At 36.9% G+C, this 19,878-nt stretch overlaps 1 protein-coding gene across 1 annotated transcript; it reads left to right on the forward strand.

Annotated features, from left to right (window-relative positions):
* Positions 1-1,036: 1,036 nt before the first annotated feature.
* On the forward strand, positions 1,037-18,473 carry SERTM1 (serine rich and transmembrane domain containing 1). Its single transcript, XM_034411411.2, has 2 exons — positions 1,037-1,298; positions 15,021-18,473. Exon 2 carries the CDS (start codon positions 15,176-15,178, stop codon positions 15,497-15,499), a length of 324 nt encoding a protein of 107 aa, XP_034267302.1. The 5' UTR covers positions 1,037-1,298; positions 15,021-15,175; the 3' UTR covers positions 15,500-18,473.
* The last annotated feature ends 1,405 nt before the right edge of the window (positions 18,474-19,878 follow it).

The raw sequence follows: 19,878 nt of genomic DNA on the forward strand, positions 1-19,878 counted from the left end.
CACTGGTAGGGGGGTCTGTTTGGAACACATTGCCATTAAGATTCATTAGGGTGTCACACTTAACCTCAGTGTACCAATATTTAGTATGGCTCTCCTCAAACTAATATATTCTATATCTGAGGTGACTGAGGGGACTGAGCTGTCCCCATTCACTTTCCCCATGTGATTGTCTTTTCTTTCCATTCAAAGTTCAAGTCCAGCCCTTGACCCTTGCATTTATATCCTTCTGTTCTGATCTACAAATCTCTGGGCTGTTGGATGTAAAATTTCCTCAGCCCATTATTTTGATTGACCTTTAATGCATGTTTTTAAATTTTACACTACCTTTTTTAAAGTTCTGGATTTGATTGCATTCTGACAGACTGAATTACCACTGACATACTACCTATCTCATCTTTCACATCTGGAATCCAAGGATGGGAGTTGAAAATGAATCTGTTCATTATATCTACTTTACGTCATATATAATATTCACCCACAATGGTAAACCAAAGCTTGCTTTATAGCGACTGATTATATACAAAACAAATTGTTTATAATTCACAGTTTGCTAAACAAGGAATCATGTCCTGAAGATTCACCCAAATCACCAGGTACCATTATCAGTGCCTTTTCAATGGGGACCTTCATTTCTCGAGTTCTCTCCTTAGATAAAATGAGTTACCTATAAATTATAATATACTCAACGACGTGAAATCGCAGCTGCCAGTTCTTCAGCTGGTGTTAGTCTTCATTAAATCATTATTATTACTATTCTTAGGTTTGAAATCTTACATTTTCTTGCTAGATATCCCCCATCCCCCCCCCCCGTTTCTGTTAACTTCAGGTCTAGGATGAAGAAAGTGAGTCTCTACTCTCGTAGTCATTCTCCAGGAATATTCTGAATTCATCAACAATCGCTAAAGGAGGATTTCCTACAAGTTGGCGGTCGGGGGGCAGTATGTATGAAACCCGGGTTCAAAACCCCCCAAGCGGTGCAAAGCTGACCACTACCAAGTCTCCGGGTCACATTCCTATGCGGAGCCGAATCGAACCGTGGGAAGCAAAGCAATCGGTGGCCCGCAGCTCTGGGTTCGGCTCGCCATTCCCGAGCTAGCCGAGGCTGGCGCAGGCGGCTGATTGGATGGAAGCGGCGGTAATGCTCCACCCAGGGAAAGGCTCGTCGCTCTGACACGCCCCGCCCCGCCGGCTTTGGCAGCTTCTGCTCGCGGAGCGTGTTGGTGGCTCTCCGGGAAGCGAGCTCCGTCCTGGACGGCGCCCTGCCTTGGAAGAAAGCGCGAGAGGGTCCCTGCCGTCAGGTCAGTGGGTCCCTTTGCTCCCTTCCCTTCCCTTTCCCTGAACAGGCGCTGCTGGGCGGGCTTGGGGAAAGGTCTTCGGAACGAATGACCTCCGACAGCATCTTTTTTTTTTTTCCCCCTCAATCGCCGTCGCTTCCCGGGGTGGCCGAGAAAGCCGGCTACCAATTTCTCCACCCAGCGCGGGACCCTGATAGAATCCGCCCGTTTCTTCCTTGGAACTTATTCTCAAGTGCAAATATATCCGAGAAACGGTTGGATGCTATTTAATACTTAACTTCGCCCAAATAAATAAATAAAAATGCTCCGGAATGTTCAGCGAGAGAGTTGATTCCTAATTCGGTGTGAAGAGGAGGGCAGCTTTTAGATGGGAAATGAATTATTTCGTTTTCGTTTTTGTCTCCCATCCTTTTGCCTTTTCTTTTTCTCTGGGTTTTTTATTTTATTTTCATAAAAGCAACGTGGAGAGAGAGTATTGGCTTTGCCATATTGAATAGGGTTTGAAATCCCGCTGTTGCCCATCTTTACACACACCTGCAAAAGCCATCTAGCATATTGATCCAGGTTGTCATTTTGAATTTACCTGTCAGTCTAGTTCAGGGCAGCATCTGGGTCCAAAAAAAAAAAAAGAAAAAGAAAAAAAGAAAAAAAGCCAAGCTCCAGAGAACAGCAGCCCTATGATTTGCCCTCTGGCTGATGTCTAGAGGGCAAAGAGTTCTGCCAGGGATTTTTGTACCAACTGCAACATGCACAACATGTTAGGGAGTGGTGTGGAAATACAGACGACTCTCCATTACCATCTGTCTCTCTCACACACATGTACCAGCAATTCCAAAGCATCAGAATTGTTTTCCACAGCATGACCAATTTCTCACCAAATGAATTACTTGCAGTGGCTAAACAGATTGAGCGGTGTATCTGTTAATATTAAAGCTATTTCATTTCAAAACTCAGTATGCAGTTTAGAGCTGGTCAGTCCTGGTTTCTCAGAAGCCGCTCTACAGCTCTACATTAATTAGCATGCCTTTTTTTTAAAAAAAAAAAAAGATGAATGAAGTGTTTACTTTTAGGAGTCTGTTGCTTTCTCTCATGTGTTGAAAGAGATATGCATCATTTGCAGTAGTCTATGCTCATCTAGGTGGAAATGTCTATTTCTTCTATAAAAAAATGTATTGGAATGTACAGTCCTTACACTGAAATCCTGCAATCTCATACCTAAGATTTAGCACACTTAGCTGCACCTATTTTAAAGCAGAAATGTATAAAATTAGATTAGAAAAACTTCATTTGGTAGCAGCATGAGCTGCCTTATAGTTAACTGCTGGAGATTTTGTTAGGTGATTCATAAATAAATTCAGTCGTCCTCGACTTGTGAAGGTTGTTTCACACATGAGCATCATCAGTGCTACAGCATGATCCTGCAGTTATCCAATATTGAATATAGATGTGGGAACGTCTCTTACAGGGAGCCTTATTTCTAATAGTTAAAGAGGTAAAAGCATAAAGATCAATATTAAAATATTGATCATTAATCATTTTTATTTTCAATTATGTAATTAGGAGTACACTAGGGTAGTTAAAAAGAACTCAGAAAGAAGAATATGATGAATTTTGAAATAATATTTTTGATATCTCGGATCTCATTCAAGTTTCTTAAACATGCTTCATGTACTTAGAGTGGAGAGCGTGAACTCTGAAAACAGTTGCAGTGGAATGGAACAGTTGTTTTATTTAAGTATTTTTACATTGATCTAATCACATGTTAGAGTGTTATATAAATTATATTACATTATATAAATCAGGTTATTGTTTTGACTGGGCGTAACATAAGTGATATTGCTTAAAGTGTAAAAAGCATTTAGATATTTATGCTTTTAGGCCAGATTTTGTCATTCTCTCTAAGTAATTATTATCAGCATTTTTGACAATGATACTAGATAAAAAAAAGTCTCCCCCAAACTTAAAGTATCAGGTATATTTACAACCTTACTAAAAGGTATACTCAAAGTTCTCCTTGCTTTATCCTAAACAATATTTGTTCTTTAAGCTCAAATATGAATTAGATTGTAATTGATACATAGGTATGGGTTTCCAGTGGCTGTGAATACCTGACAGGCTTGTTATAATTATAATGCATAACAGATTGCAAGATCGAAAATACTTTAGGAAACATTTGAGATTAGCCTACTGCTGCACTGAAAAATATACTTTTTAATGCATCAATATTATGGATATAGTATTCCTTTGTAGATTTTCAGTATTTGTATTTTAATTTTCTTAAACTTGTTAAATTAGAATCTTATCAATTTAAGCCAATAATAAATTAGAAGATTCTGGCCTTCACACCACAAATGATTCTGTTTCTTCATTAAAAATATATGTTGAAAAAGAAAAAGGAACCAACTAAGTAGTATTTAAAAATACTTCCCCTTGCATTAATATGGTAGTATCTAGCATTATTAAAAAGTTATCATTGTTTTGGCTACTTGCTCACTTTTTCTTCTGTAATATATTTATATAGCTTCTGAGCTTCTTGATTTAATCCAGCTGGCATTTCCAATTTACTTTGGAAGAAATTTGGCAGAAAGGGAGACAAAAGTAAAAGACCTGCTTTAAAAAAAAATTGGAATGTCATTTAAGATGTTTTCATTGCATTATGCCAAAAACATTACTGCATTCTTGTTTTCTAACAACAATAAGATAATTTATGGAACATGTATCACTATAGTCTCTGCATTGTGACAGGAAGGATCATGACATTTTCATTCTGTATAAAAAAAAAATCTTTATGTTTCAGTTTTCTAGAAATAACTTCTCAGACTGCTTTTAGTATATTATGTATACTCAGCAGAATAGCACAGTGGCTAAGCAAAGCTTCCCAGGAATTCTGGCGCAGCTGATTTGGTCTATTGAAACCTCATTTAGGATTGTCTTCATAATAAGATCTTGATAAAGAGGTCTAATTAGTCTAATTAAACATCTATCCTTTTTCTATAAAGCATTTGTCTGCCATAATTTCTCCAGATTTAAAAGGTCAAAAGGTAATAGCAGGCAATAAATGCAGTTTACAGTTGTTGGCTGTTATTGTACAAAGTGGCGTAGGATAAATGGGTATTAGTAGGAAAACTGCTTCCATACAAGCCAATTCTCTCATCAGTATACATTGTTCTGATTCTAAGCTAACTTGCAAATAATTAATGTAAACATTTTCAGTTATAGTTACTATGCAAATAACCAAAAACATGACAAAAATGCCACACATTTCTCAAAGGAGCTGTCAAATATTTTCATAAAGTTTTCCAAAAATGGCTAACAGTAAGATGGTTAAGGTTTGTATAAAGGTAAAGGAGTTCCTGCAGATTTTACTCCACTAGTCATTGCTGACTACAAGGGCAGAGGTGGGTTTCAGCAAGTTCTGACCAATTCTGGAGAACTGATAGCAGAAATTTTGAGTAATTCGAAAAACCGGTAGTAAAAATTCTGACTGGCCCCGCCCCCATCTATTCTCTGCCTCCCAAGCCCTGACTGATCGGGAGGAAATGGGGATTTTGCAGTAACCTTCCCCTGGATTGGGGACGGAATGGAGATTTTGCAGTATCCTTCACCTGCCACACCCAACAAGCCACGCCCACCAGGCCACACCCACAGAACCAGTAGTAAAAAAATTTGAAACCCACCACTGTACAGGGGGCTATGTTCATTTCCATTTCAAAGCCATTGAGCCAGCCCTCTCCAAAGACATTTCTGTGGATATGTAGCCAGCATGACATCAGAGAGCACTGTTACCTTCCCACCACTGTTACCTTCCCAGCAACATTTGTATGCTTTTGAACTGCTAGGTTGGCAGGAGCTGGAGCGAGGACAGGAGCTCACTCCATTGCATGGTGCTTGGGCCTCAAACCTGGGCTGATGGCTTTCAAGCCAACAAGCCCAGTGTCTTAACCACTGAGCCACCATGCTGCTGTTTGTATAATGACTAAAGGGTAATTCTTAGTTGCATAGAAATCACAGGAAGCAAAGTCAGCACTGAGTTGCTGGTGGACAGCTGGCCCATGAGCATTTCTAGAGGTGGAACCAGAGTATTGGAGCTGGAGCATGGACACTTCATGGTTGAATGAACGCTTCATGTAACTCATAATGTTTATATGGTGTGGGATTAACATGTTATGAAAAGCCAGCTATTGTGTTTTCTTTCAGGGAAACATAATTAAGGAAATAATGGCTTAGCATGGTATAAAGGCAACAAAATTTGAATCAATCTTGATGGCTATAAGGAGGAGAAATTTGATGGGGCGGGGGGACTAGCAGACTTGAGAGGTAATAGAGATAGATAGGCCCAGTCTGTGAAGCTGCCAAGACCCCTTATTTTAATTTTCCCTTGGGACTTGACAGTTATAGTACATTCAGCATTCCAGATATTTAAATAGTATGGTGGTTAACATATTTATGGTCTCCTGCTTTTGCTGTCTGATGATCTAGAACCCTTTTCATAAGAGAAGGAACCCATTATGGGACTTTGGCCAACTACGGAGGTGATTTGAAATCATTGATCCATCTGTATCATTGAAGATAAAGGTGGTCTCTACAGTATAGAACCAAGAATCTCAGTTTAGGCTAGTAAGCTGGGCAGGAAATACTTTTCTTAAGCCATCCATTTTCTTTGACATTTTGGTTACATTCCAAGTACAACTATGGTATAAGATTAATTTATTCTCTACAGGCCCCAATCATTAAATGATTTAGAAGCTTTTTCTGGGTATTTTTACCAAATGAATATGACACTATTGCAGGAGAGAAGCTAGTTGTTGTTGTCGTCGTAGTAATAGTGTCCCAGCTACCGAATGTCTTCTTTAAATGCCTGCCTTTTGGCATCAAATGAAGATCAGTTCATTTTCGCAGCTTGTTGAATTGTTTCAGCTTTCAGCTAGTTTTACTGTGTGATTTGTGTCTTTAGGCTGCACAGCAGAGGCCAAGGTTCAACTTCTGATGTCTCCAGGCAGCCTGGAGAAATGCATCTCTGAAATCATGCAGAGCTGCTGGCATTCAGTGTCATCGGAACTGGACTAGATGGAAGAATGGTTTAACTCAATAAAAGAGCTTCCCTGACATTTCATCTTCTTTACTGCCTTCTTAAAACACATGTACTTTTATTTAAACATTCAACTTAATTAAGTGTGCATTTTGCACCTGTTAAATATTTTTCCTTTGTATTTGTCTTTTCAAATGTTACATTATTGAACTATTAGTTGCATTAGCTGTCCTTAATATTTGTATAATGCCTTAAATGTCATATAATAGCACAGAAATCTTCTGGATAAATCCAAAATATCTACATTTTACTGCAGGGAGAGAAATTTATGGTCCCTGTTAGGAAGTTGCCAGAATTATTGATGATGCATTTTGTGGCACAGGTGAATATGATATCTGAATGCTTCATCATGTGTCAAATTATATGCAACCACTCCATGCCAGTCTAAACATTCAGAATGACACAGTTTCAATGCTTGCAATAAGGCAGAATCATTGAGTTGGAAAGGACCATGAAGGCCAATTCCTTTCACATGTAAAAGGTAAAGGTAAAGGTTCCCCTTGCACATATGTGCTAGTCGTTCCCGACTCTAGGGGACGGTGCTCATCTCCGTTTCAAAGCCAAAGTGCCAGCGCTGTCCAAAGACGTCTCCGTGGTCATGTGGCTGGCATGATTAAACACCAAAGGCGCACGGAACCCTGTTACCTTCCCACAAAGGTGGTCCCTATTTTTCTACTTGCATTTTTTACGTGCTTTCTAACTGCTAGGTTGGCAGAAGCTGGGACAAGTAATGGGAGCTCACCCCGTTATGCAGCACTAGGGACACGGTGGCTCAGTGGCTAAGACACTGAGCTTGTCGATTGAAAGGTCGGCGGTTCGAATCCCTACTGCCTTTCACGTTTACTACCTCCCAAATAAAATGCATGCTTGTGTTGCTGGTCCAAAGGGATCAACTTTTCTTCTTTAATACAGATAGATCTTGAGGTGTTTGTTAAGAGATTTAAGTTAAGTTGTTAAGTATTGTTGGCTTCTGATTGCTAAGTGAGCACATGATTTCATGACCTTTTTTGCCACGTTTGTTAAGAGAATCACTGTGGCCATTCTGTGACTTACAACCTTTCCTGCCAGCTTCCCTATTGACTTGTCAGAAGCTGACTGGGAAGGTTGCAGATGGCGATCATGTGACCATAGGATGCTGTGACCATCATAAATGCATGATTGCCAAGCACCTAAATCACAATCACACAAACACAGAGAGGCTGCAACAGTCGTAAGTGTTATATAAGGACTAAGTAACGTAACTGTTACATAAGGACTAAGAAAGGGGTTGCAAGTCACTTTTTTTCAGTGCTGTCATAACTTTAAATGATCACTAAATGAATGATTGTTAATGACTAACCATAGATGTTAAACATGATATTTGATAGGACCTCTTTTTAACATAGCACTAGCTTGCTAGTGGATTTACCAGTACTCTGACAGTACTGCAGAGAACAACAGCTATATTACAAGGAGAAACACAAATTTTATCATAATCATAATCTTTGATGATTTCAAAATGCCTAACACGCTGGTATTATGGAGACTCAAGTATCAAATCCTTTCTAATCTCAATATTAGATTAATATTGATATCAATATTTTTATCATGCACTTATCTTGAGTTTCAAAAATTTTGCTTATTGCTACATTAGGTATGGGAAGTTAATGCCATATTGGATTGTTAGAAATTATAAACACAAATGATTTTATTAAGAATAATGTGGGCATTTATAAACTTAAACCATTTTGTACCTACTTAGGACACTCAGTAATATTTAAAATACCATTATTAATTTAATATACTTTAGATTTAATTAGATTTAGATTTATACTTTAGAATTTAGATTTAATCATTTCAAAGAGACCCATTGAAGTCAGTGGAGGGTTAGTCCAGTGCAGTTCAAACCATCCATATAAATCACCAGGAATCAAACTGAACAAAATGACATCTAATTGTCCTTGGCCATTTTCAACAAGCTGATAAGGGTCAGGCCTGGTTAATGCTTAGATAAGAGGCAACTAGAAAATCTCAAGGCTAAGATTAGATTCAGTATGAAAGAAAACCAAAAAGGAAATGTCAAATCATTTTATTGTTACTAAGAAAACTATACAGACATGTTAATGAAGTCTCCAGGAGACCGTATAAGGTGGTGGTGAGATTCAAATTTTTTTTATTACCGGTGGGAATCTCCATTCCCACCCCACTCCAGGGGAAGGTTACGGCAAAATCCCCATTTCCTTCCAATCAGCTGGGACTCTGGGAGGCGGCGAATAGATGGGAGCGGGGCCAGTCAGAGGTGGTTTTTACCGGTTCTCCGGACTACTCAAAATTTCCGCTACCAGTTCTCCAGGACTGGTCAGAACCTGCTGAATACCACTTCTGGTATAAGGAGACTGTATCTTAACTTTCTAATTTAAGGAGCTAAGATTCTAAATTCTAAATCTGAACTCAACCTAATATTAACATGTATCAAAATAATATTAAAAAGTAACACAACTATAAAATGGTTTCTGGTTTTGTAGCAGTAAACCATTTATAGGTTTTCTAAAAATGTAGTGAACAGTCTAAGTAAGCCCCCTGTCTGTTGCTATCAGCATAACCTCTGCTTAACAAGCAGATTCCAATAAAACAGAATATATGTACTTTAGGGTTGAACTTGTGGTGTCATTGGTGTTACCTAGTCAGATAATGAAATGTCTGCAAGCAAATAACCAAACTCAGAGAACACGAAGGACTCCACAGCTAGGCAGATAACTGTAATTTTTGGAAAACGAAGGAACTATATATAATGAAGCTGCTTAGAGAAACAGTCCATATTTTGATCTTGGGTAGAGCAATATGGCATTATGAGAAGATAGAACTTATGGTACATTTTTACAGAAGGATTAAAAGATGCAAGAGAATGGTGGGTAGGAGAATCGAACAATAAAGTAAGTATAGTAAAAAGTGTGTTGCTAATAGTTGAGAACAACTAGCACATATGTGCGAGAGGAACCTTTACCTTTAATCAGAAGCTAGATTAATGCTTTAGGATGTGTGATAAACTTTCCCTGAAAGATTGTGGATTCAGGATTCATCAGGATGTATGCTACTGGGTTATTTTCTGCTGGAGCTATACATACTGTAGATACATAATTCAATGGAATAAGTAAACTCAGCTCTTCTAAATTCTAAGGTTCTTAGTAAACAGTGTCCTGCATTATAACAGAAACTGAACACTTCTATAGTTTGACAAAAGGCCCATCTTTCTGCATAATATGTGAATATGCCAGATAACTTGTGTAACTATAAGGGATCTTATCCAACCTTTGACCAACTGTAGGTATTCTCATAACTTTGATTTGGGTTTGTTTCTCCAACATTACCCAACTGCTTTTCATAGTCTTCTGCTAAAACAGTTCTATATATTTCATTTTAACTAGAGTGAATGAACAGATTTTTATCCCAAAGTATGTTGCTGCATACTTGTTTTTGTTTTTCATTTTGTATTCCAGGACCAGCTCATGTAATCATTCAGGCAATTGTTGTCTCAGCTGTGATTGAAAACTGCCATGCTGCTTGCAGTGTTGGAAACAAATATTCAAATGCAGTGTAGCATATGAAAAAAAAATTGTTAAAGAGACTTATAGGGCATGAAGAAGAAGTGAAGCAAAGGGGAAGAATTTATATTAGTTTCATATAGTGACAATGATGCACACATTCATGCTTAGTGAATTTCATTGGTTGAAAATAGAAACAATGAAGTGAAAACTGGAAGTGGTTGGGAAATGATTTGAAGCATCTGGGGAGTAGATTGCGTGTATATTGTGTGCATGGTGAATTGTAACTTTCTATTATATGAAGTGAGGCTTCCATAATTAAACTTGAAAGTATCATCAGTTCCCAGTTCTAAAATAGAGGGTGTAGTTGAGTTCCATTATCTTTAATTTTTTGGAATGGTATTCTGCACTAAGAAATGCAATTATCCAGAGAGTTCAATATGAATGATGTATTATGCAGTAGCTCTTGTTACATCAGATATTTTTCTTTATTACATTTGGGCCAATTTTAGGGTTAAGTGATTCCAAGACAAAAGGGATAAAAGTGATATAACAAGGGATTCAAATCCAGCCCAAGAGAATTGTTATCTGATTCTAAATATGTTTACCGCATAAAACATTGCAGTTTACAGAGATTCTACCAGGAAATTTGGGAGAAAAATCTATAGACTGATTTATGAGTTGATCTTCCCTACACTCAAATATAGTTATTTCATATAAGATATGCCTATACCTTGGCAAATTTAATTCCCAGAATTCCCCAGCCAGCATCGAGAACCACACATCTTAAAGTTGCCAAGTTGAAAAATACTAGTCAATGTCCATTGTACCTCTAACTCTCACTCCAGATCTGTCTTAGATTTTTCAACAAAATTTCCTGTCCTATAAACCTGTCAAGAATCTGTTGCCTTAATCATATTGAACATCAGCATATCATTCTCAGATAACTTGTTTACTATCAGTCTGTCTGGGAGTAATGAGATTTGCACTCTGCAGTAAAGATATAATAATGTTTACATTATTGACATTATTGACATTTATACTTCAATGTGACATGAAAAATTATCTCCCATATCTTAATGGATATCCACAATCAAGGAGCTTTGGAATATGTGCTTCATATGTAGCACCAATTTTCCTTCATTGTGAATATTGCTTTTTGTTCTCATTACAGTAAAATCAGAAGATGTCCCTATTTTCATTAAAGATGTATGAATTTATAGCTTTTGTTTACTGAATACTTGAAAATTACTAAAAGGATAAATATATACATTGTTCAAAACTCAGACAGAGACTCTCTTCATCTGTCTTGCTAAATTCCCAGAGTTAGTTAAAAATTTATAGTAACTGTTGTGCAAATTCTGCAAATGTCAATCAGGCCACTGGCGCTTCTTATACAGAGAAGTTAAGAACGTGTGTAAAGCTCAAATAGTTACTGTTCCTTTCTGAATTTAATAAGTTAGAAAAAAAACCAAGGAATTTTATTTCCTGTAATTGTAAAATTGTAACTGGGACTGTAAGGAGTCATTTAGACTAATGTTCAGTTCTTGGTTGTATGCCAGAACAGATGGCTGGCTAGATTTTTCTTAAATATAACCAATGAAATAGATCCCACCACCTCATTGGAAAATCTGTTCTATTATTAACTATTTAAAGATGGTTTATGTAATTTGGAATCTACTAAACATTAGCCAACAAAAGCCAACCCAAAGGTGCTTTTTCAGGAGGCAACTGGACTTCCTTTTTTTTTAAAGACAAAAAACCAAAACAAAACAAGAAAGTCCAGTTGCCTCCTGAAAAAGCACCTTTGAGACAACCATGACTTGGATGACTGAGAATCTCTATAGACATTGAATTGGCACATGCTAATCTGCTTAGAGGAAATGCCACCACTGGGATTGCTAGACTTATCTTCTACAGTACAAAATCATATAGCTTGAAGTGTTCCTAGATCCACTACTTAATTTGTTTGTTTGTTTGTTTTAAAAAAGCTTATCCTGGAGGACCAAAGTTACTTGGTATTAATGCAGATTTTCTCCAAAATGCAATTAAGCAGTTTTAATAGTTAGAAAAAAGACTGAAAAGTATTGGAATACTTTTGTAGATGTAAGAAATACTGATAGAATTCTCCAGTAGATTCATCAGATTTTAGTCTGATCCTGATTGGAAGGTGATAGAGCAAGACTTGATGGTATAGCAAATTACTTGCACTGAGAACTTCTTTTCCAGGCAAAGTACTAAATTGTACTGTATTTCAGTACACAATTTTTGGACAAGCTTTGCAAATCAGTAAATTGTAAGTTGTGTTTTCACAGAAACAGGTGGATAAATAGAGAGAATCAAATTATGCAGATAGGAATGTGTGAGACTGAAAATGTAAGAGAATTTATGTCACTGTGCAGACAAGGTTATCTGAATGAACATCCAATTTATTGCAGTAGTAGAAGAGTGACATGATCCCATCAGAACCTTATTTCAGATTCTCATATCTGGGTCATATCTAACTCTTAAATGCTACATATCCTCTTTAGATGTATCAAATGAAAAATTCAGTTTCGCTTGCATTCTTTGAATATGTTTGCTCAATTATGCCTTAATATATAGGTATTCAAATATATGTAATTCAAAGAATGGTTGCATGTAAATGTTTCCATTAGCTTCCTGTTTTTTTTTTGTTTTTTTTTAAAATTTGATTTATATGCCGCCCTTCTCCGAAGACTCAGGGCGGCTTACAATGTGCTCAGCAATAGCCTTCATCCTTTTTGTATATTTATACAAAGTCAGCTTATTGCCCCCACAAACTGGGTCCTCATTTCACCTACCTTTGAAAGGATGGAAGGCTGAGTCAACCTTGAGCCTTGGTGAGATTCGAACCCTGCAGTAATTGCAGGCAGCTGGTCTTAATAACCAGCTTAATAACAGGGTGCCTTAAACCACTGTACTATCAAGGCTCTTATTGCAAAGAGAAAGCTGCCACTTAAAAACAAAATAAGGCTTTATTTTTATTGCATTGTCAACTCATTTCATATTTTGTGGATAAGATTTATCAGTGTAGCATAAAAAGAAAATAAAGCAAAATATTACCAATATTACCAAATAGATGTGAAGTAGTATCAATTAGTATAACACAAGGAGAACTATTCTATTGTTTTGTTTCAATTGTTGATTGGAAAATAGGATAAACAAATAGTAACAGATACAGGGGCAATGGGGCATTCTCCAGCCAATCCAGAATTCCATATGGTAAATCATTGATACCATATCCCTACTTACTTTCCAAATGCAGTATTTCCCATGCCTGCTGTTTTAGATAGTCAACTACCTTTAAATCTTAGCTCAAGCTACTGTTTGCTATTAGGAAGTTTTTTCTAACATTCAGCTGCAATCTGTAGAATAAATCATTCCCTATATTAAATTCTGAAGTCTTAATTTTCTTTTGTGTTTACATTCTTCCAGTATTTGAAAAGAGATCATAAGCTTCTCTATTTTGTATCTTACTATTCCATTCTGTTTTGCACACTTGTGCTTAAATAAAGTTATTTGCAGTATATTTTCTCTTTTCCCTGAAAAGTAGTACAAGTGGTCCTTTGTTAATGACACAATTGGGACTGGAATTTCTGTTACTAAGTTACAGGGTTATAAAGCATGATGTCATGTGATTGGGTCACATTGTCACAGAACTTTTGGCGCTATTTGCCATTGTTAAGTGAATGCCATGCTGTCATTAAGCAATGATGTAGTTGCCATCATTTCTGCCAGCTTCCCCACTGATTTTGCTTGTAGGAAGCTGGCAAAGGAGGTCACAAATGATGATCCCATGACCATGGGACACTGCAACCGATGTAAGTGTGAGGACTGGTCATAAGTACCACTCACCATTATAAGTTCAAACAGTTGCTAAGTGAGGAACAATTTTAAATTATCCTATAAGAGCAGCAGATTACAATAGCTATACTTTCCTCAAGTCCCAAAACATACAAAACAATTAGGGTTTTTAAACGAATGTTTTCTTGTCTCTCTCAGTGCATAGTTTCAAGGAAAATTAGCTCAATGAAAATTTGGCATATCATTATCACTTCTTGTTAAGCATTACATGCTTTTTAAAAACCAGTACAGGGTACTTAAAGAAACCAAAGAGAAGTGTAATTAAAAACACAATGAAAAGCATTATGAAAACTCCAACCCAAACCTAACTATAAAAGACCACAAAGAAAGCCAACATTTCGTCAACTTTAGCAGCAAGAGACCAGTTACATATCAAACCTTTGCTTAAATTAAAATGTTTACACTTAGAGGCTTAAGACACCCTCTACATAAAAGCAAAAAGTTCTATACTGCATTTAGTGCTTAAAGATCAGCAATCTATTCCCATGCAGATTATCTCCATGAAAACAACTCTGGGAAGAAAAAAAATGAGTTCTTACTTGGGGTTATACCAAAGCAAAAGACATTCAAAGGTATTTTTTGTGTTTTCTAAGTGATATTAATTTGATATGGTCCTGTTAATCCTTGTGGTCAGTGGCTCTGTCCATTTCTATGTGTATTTGTTTTTCCTTTAAGTATCACTCTCAACCAGAGATGATGTTTCTATTATTCTAATATGATGATGAGAGTTGTAGACAAAGATTTGAAGAGCAAAATCATGTTTGGAACAAGAATAAATAATGTAGCTTCCAAATCATAAACTTACGCATTGAATTACCATTTGATTGATCAAAAAGGCAATTCTCAAATATCTCAGAAAATTCAAAGAAATGTGCTAATTGATTTGTGGTTCTATATTTATATTTAACAAAAAAATACCAGATCAGTACTAAATAATAGCATTATAGAACTTAATTTACTGTGGGTTAATTGCAAGATGTACAGCAGTATGCACAGCTCAGATTCTCAATCTTTATTATCTACTAAATTACTTCCATGGTTGCAAATGTAAAATATGTATTCAAAATATCCATGCCTGTTTTTTTTCCATTTTAATCTACATGAAATAGAAATTGTTTTTTATATATGACAATATATCATTTCAAAATAGTATTGAATAAAACTGTCAACAGAAATTAATTTTCAAATGCTATTGCTTCATTATCTCCTTCGATTTTTATCTCTTTACAGCACCAAGACATAACATGCTGTTAAAATCTGCTATAAGGATTTAATCACTACTAAAATGGCTCAAGATGCCACAGGTTTTACAGAAAATTCTTTTTGACTATTAAGTCTTTTCCATTGTGTTACTAAACACACATATTAATAATATTTTTAAAAAAATGTCGGAACTCAACTCCACATCTGGATTAATAGCAAATATTGAAAATGGAACTTTTTTGGAGCTGTACCCCACCTCTCTCTCAACATCCATGGATTCACCTTCCAATCGCATGTCAAACGTCTATGTTTATGTTTCAATCTTCCTTAGCCTCTTGGCATTCCTTCTTTTGCTGTTAATTATTGCCCTTCAGAGATTGAAAAACATCATCTCCTCTAGCTCCTCCTATCCAGAATACACCAGTGATGCTGGGAGTTCCTTTACAAATTTAGAAGTCTGTAGCATTTCTTCCCAGAGATCAGCTTTTTCAAACCTTTCATCATGAGAAGCCAAGGAAGGAAATCTATTGTGCATGGAATAGCATCTCAGTCCAGGTCTTCAACATGGTCGGAAAACTAAGGCATGCAAGATTTGTCAGAGAAGAGTCGATATCTGAATTTTTCCACTTAAGGTCACATTCTGAGCTATGCCTCTAATAGTCTTGGAATTTTGCAGTGTTTTTCCCAGCCCCTTCTGAAGATAATGAAAAGTACATTCTTTCTCAAATCAATCTGCTCCTTAAGTGATTATAAGAAAGCATCTGTTATTTTCTCAATAACATTAGAAAAACTGTTTGCCTTTGACCTCTTCCAAGATTTTTTTTTTTTTCAACTTCTCAGCCCGGCTTATGATTCTGAGATATTTGGTGGTCTCTCATCAAAGTACTACCCAGGTTAAATGCTATTTAGGATTTCAAGATTATCCAAGTTTTAAATGTGCTATCACCTGCTACAAGGGAGATACAGCTATTTAAACTGTATGTGGGAATATCTGGCTTCCTGCTTCTGTTTACCGATATCATAGCTCAAGGATGTTTAACTGTATTCCATAGCAAGACCATTCTGCTACACAAGCAAGACAATTTTCCTGTAAATGTGAAACAAAGAAAGAAAGCTAATATAAAATCTAGTTAATAATCATATTCTTGTAATTTCCCCAATACTGCCTGATCTTTATATTTTAGTGGAACAACTATAATTAATATATGTACTAATCATTGCAGATTAACTGCATTTGTTGGATTTGTAGAATTACATACTTTTCTAGATTATGCATTCCCAATATAATATCCTTTTCAATATGTTCTGTGATGATCACCACTCACTGATCTATTTAATTTTATTTTCAAAAAATAAAGAAAGGAAAAAGAAGGGAAGGGAAGCTAACCTAATGTGAAACTGGTATTTCCAACAATATCCCAGATAGTCGTCCTGCAGAAAGAGTTGTTAAAAAAAGATGAACATGATGTCTATAATCATAGGTATAGGTAGTCCTTGACTTACAACCACAATTGGGACCAGAATTTGTTGCTATGCAAGGCAGTTGTTAAGTGAGTCACACTTGATTTTATGACCTTTTTGTCAATTGTTAATTGAACCACTGCAGTTTTAAGTGAATCATTAAGTGTATCCAGCTTCCCCTGTTGACTTTGCTTTTCGGAAGCTCACTGGGAAGGATGGAGATAGTGAACTTGGGATGCTGCAACTGTCAGATGTTCACTAGTTACCAAGTTTCCAAATTCTGATCACTGTACTACAATAGTTGTAAGTGTGAAGATTGGTCATAAATAACTTTTTTCAATGCTGTTGCAACTTCAAACAATTGCTAAATGAATGGCCATAAGTCAAGGACTACCTGTAGACTGTGCCAAATATATAATGTACATTAAAAGGGGCAGGGCTTTGATAACATGATTGTGGCTATTATCTTGACTTTTTTAAATCCCCCCCCCGCCATGTAGATGCCTGGCCCCAATAAATAAATATATTTCATATATAATTAAAAAATGCAACTTCCAACAAATTTTGAGTTGAGGTACATTTATCAGAAAAAAAATAACAGGTAGGCAGGCTGAAACTCATGAACAATTGTGAGCAATTATTATTTATTAAAGAAATTTTTGTTGAACCTTCAAACTTCTTTTGGGTTTGTTATATAAAAGGTGCCATGAAGGACATGCTTTGGAATAGCCCAAGACAAAAGGCTTAGTTTTACATGAATGCACTATTACTCTAAATACAATTTTAACTTCCTGAATGGACTTGAGGACAGGCTGCTGTGGTTGTTATTGGTTGTCTGAGCCCACTTCTCAAATATGTGGATTTCAATTTTCCTAATTGTCAGCAAAGTTGATCCTGGCTGAGGAATTATGGGAACTGAAGTCTACAGGTCTGGAGGGCACCCAGGTTGGGAATGCTGAACAAGAGAATATCTTAAGCATAGGTGTTTCTGGTTGGGTTCAAAATTGGCCAAGTTATGGACTGTGTTGTTGTTACATCACAACACTCCCTTCCCATGACTTAAGTACTTTCACTCAGTGTTGATGTATATGTATAAGAGGCCAAGGTTTGCATCGTCTTCTTTTTTAATTAAAATTTACATTGGATGCCTATGATCCTAAGGTGAATGGCAAAGATGGTAAGGAAGTCCTGGAGGAGCAATTGAAAAATCTGGGTATATTTGGTTGGAGAAAATAAGAAGAAAGAAGCCCAAATGTTCTTATAAATATCTTTATAGGAAGGACTATTAAAAATGGAAACTCACTGTTCTTTGTTGCTTCTGCAAGCAGAGCGGGAGTTAGATTGCTTCAGTGAGCAGGATGTAACCTGCAGAGAAGCAGACTTTGCTGAACATTCAGAAAAGCTACCTAATAAAAAGAGCTGTCCAAAAGCAAAGCAGATTTCTTATACTGAGACATTTAAGCATAGATTGGACTAATTGGAACATCATTTCCCCACCCACCCCACCCCATCAGACTTGACCTAGCCCTGCTGGCCTTTTGCAAGGCATTAAAAATTTGGTTTTGCCATAATTGCCATCAAGCCTGGGGCTCTAATACTATGGGCCATTTTGTAGTTATTTGGAGTGTGCGATGTTATGACTGTTCTCTACTATTTTATGCTATTTATATTTCCTTATGACTTTAATTATTTTTACTGTTTTTATTCTGTTTTAACTGTTAGCTACCCAATCATTTATATGACATGGTCAGCCATATAAATTAAATAAATTTAGAAATTCATTTGGAATCTTGCCATCCAGATGAAAATCCAAATGAAGATGCTTCAAAGATTTAAAAATTATTTTTATATCTTAATTTATACCCTACTTTCATATATTACTATAAGCTAACACTATACAATTGGCTTTGGGATACTCCATTAGAAATTTTATGCATTAAGAATGAATGTATTAATTCCAATCTCTTAAATATTCCAACTGAAATTTTATGTATTAAAAATAAACAATATGTTAATGAGTTCCACTGTTTTTGTTGGATTTCATGAACTGAAAATACTTTCTTGGTCAAAAACGAAACAGCCAATACCACTTGTGAGGAGGAAAATTATAGAGAGAAGTTAAACAATGAAAAGAACAATACTGGTAGCATTTAAAAGTAAGATTGAATTTTCTATCATCTGTTCCCTACTCCTGGTAAGAAAAATTCAAAAGCAGCAGATGTTGCTTAATTTGTTTACAAGAAAACAAAAAACATTTATTGAGGATAATTGTACCTCCTAATGCAATATAAAGCAAAGAAAGAAGACTGAGAAAATATTTCCAGGCAAGGAGCAAGCATTTAAACCTTCATGGCTCATATAGCCTTGCAGAGCTCAAGACCTAAGTATCTTCAAACAATTTTCTCCAAATTCTTCCTGCAGTCAAATCAAAGAATGTTAGCAGGAACTTCAGAAGTCAGTCTTTTAAATCAATGCCCCTTTCTTTGGAACTTTGTCATCCTGAGATCTGTATGATCCTGGCTCTTACACGCATTCCCTCTGTGGTTTATGGTATTTATTTTTAACTGAATTCTGTTGTCCTTGGTGTAGAAGTGGAATGTTAACTGACTGATGTTGTTGTCTACATTTTTAACCTTGCTATCAGGATGAGATACGTAAGCCTCTGAAATGGGAGCATTTGGAAAGGGATATAAACCTAGAAAATAAAATAATTGATCATAAGATAAACCTTCCTATTAATATCCCCCCAAAACCAAGAGGTCCTTTTGTTAATTGTCCTTCCACTTACATTACCTATACCTGTGATGGCAAACCTGTGGCACGCGGAGCCATATCTGTGGGCACATGAGCATTGCCCTAGCTCAGCTCCAGCATGCATGCACGCGCTGGCCAGCTAATTTTTGGGCCTTCTGGGCCCACCGAAGGTCTGGAAACAGGCTATTTCTGACCTCTGGAGGCCTCTGGGGGGGGGAGGCCATTTTTGCCCTCCCCAGGCTCCTAGAAAGGCTATGGAGCCTGGGGAGAGTGAAAAAACAGGCCTTCCAGTCCCAGTTTTTCAGGGCTTTCCAGTCAGGAAATGGGCCGTTTCCAGCCTCCATAGGACCTCTGTGGGTATGGGGAAGGCCATTTTCACCCTCCCTAGGCTCCAAGAAAGCCTCTGGAGCCTGGAGAGGGTGAAAAACAGGCCTACCAAGCCCACCGTGCCATCGTGTGCCAAAAGTGAAGGGAGAGCGGGGGTGTATGGCACATGCACGCGCAACCACCCAGGCTCCCCCAGCTTTTGGCACACAACGGCAAAAAGGTTAGCCATCACTGACCTATACCACAGGTGTCAAATTTGCTGTATCATGTGACATATCATGACTTTTTTACCTTCATGGAGCTGGGTGGGCATGGCCTGCACATGACGCATCCGGCCTGCAGG

Source organism: Pantherophis guttatus, chromosome 5 (assembly GCF_059756535.1).
Source record: "Pantherophis guttatus breed Tessera chromosome 5, ASM5975653v1, whole genome shotgun sequence".
In the NCBI taxonomy this organism is placed as follows: Eukaryota; Metazoa; Chordata; class Lepidosauria; order Squamata; family Colubridae; genus Pantherophis; species Pantherophis guttatus.

Bases quoted from the DNA above. Each gene is read 5' to 3' on its own strand.
- SERTM1 (XM_034411411.2), top strand. From the start codon at position 15,176: ATGTCGGAACTCAACTCCACATCTGGATTAATAGCAAATATTGAAAAT.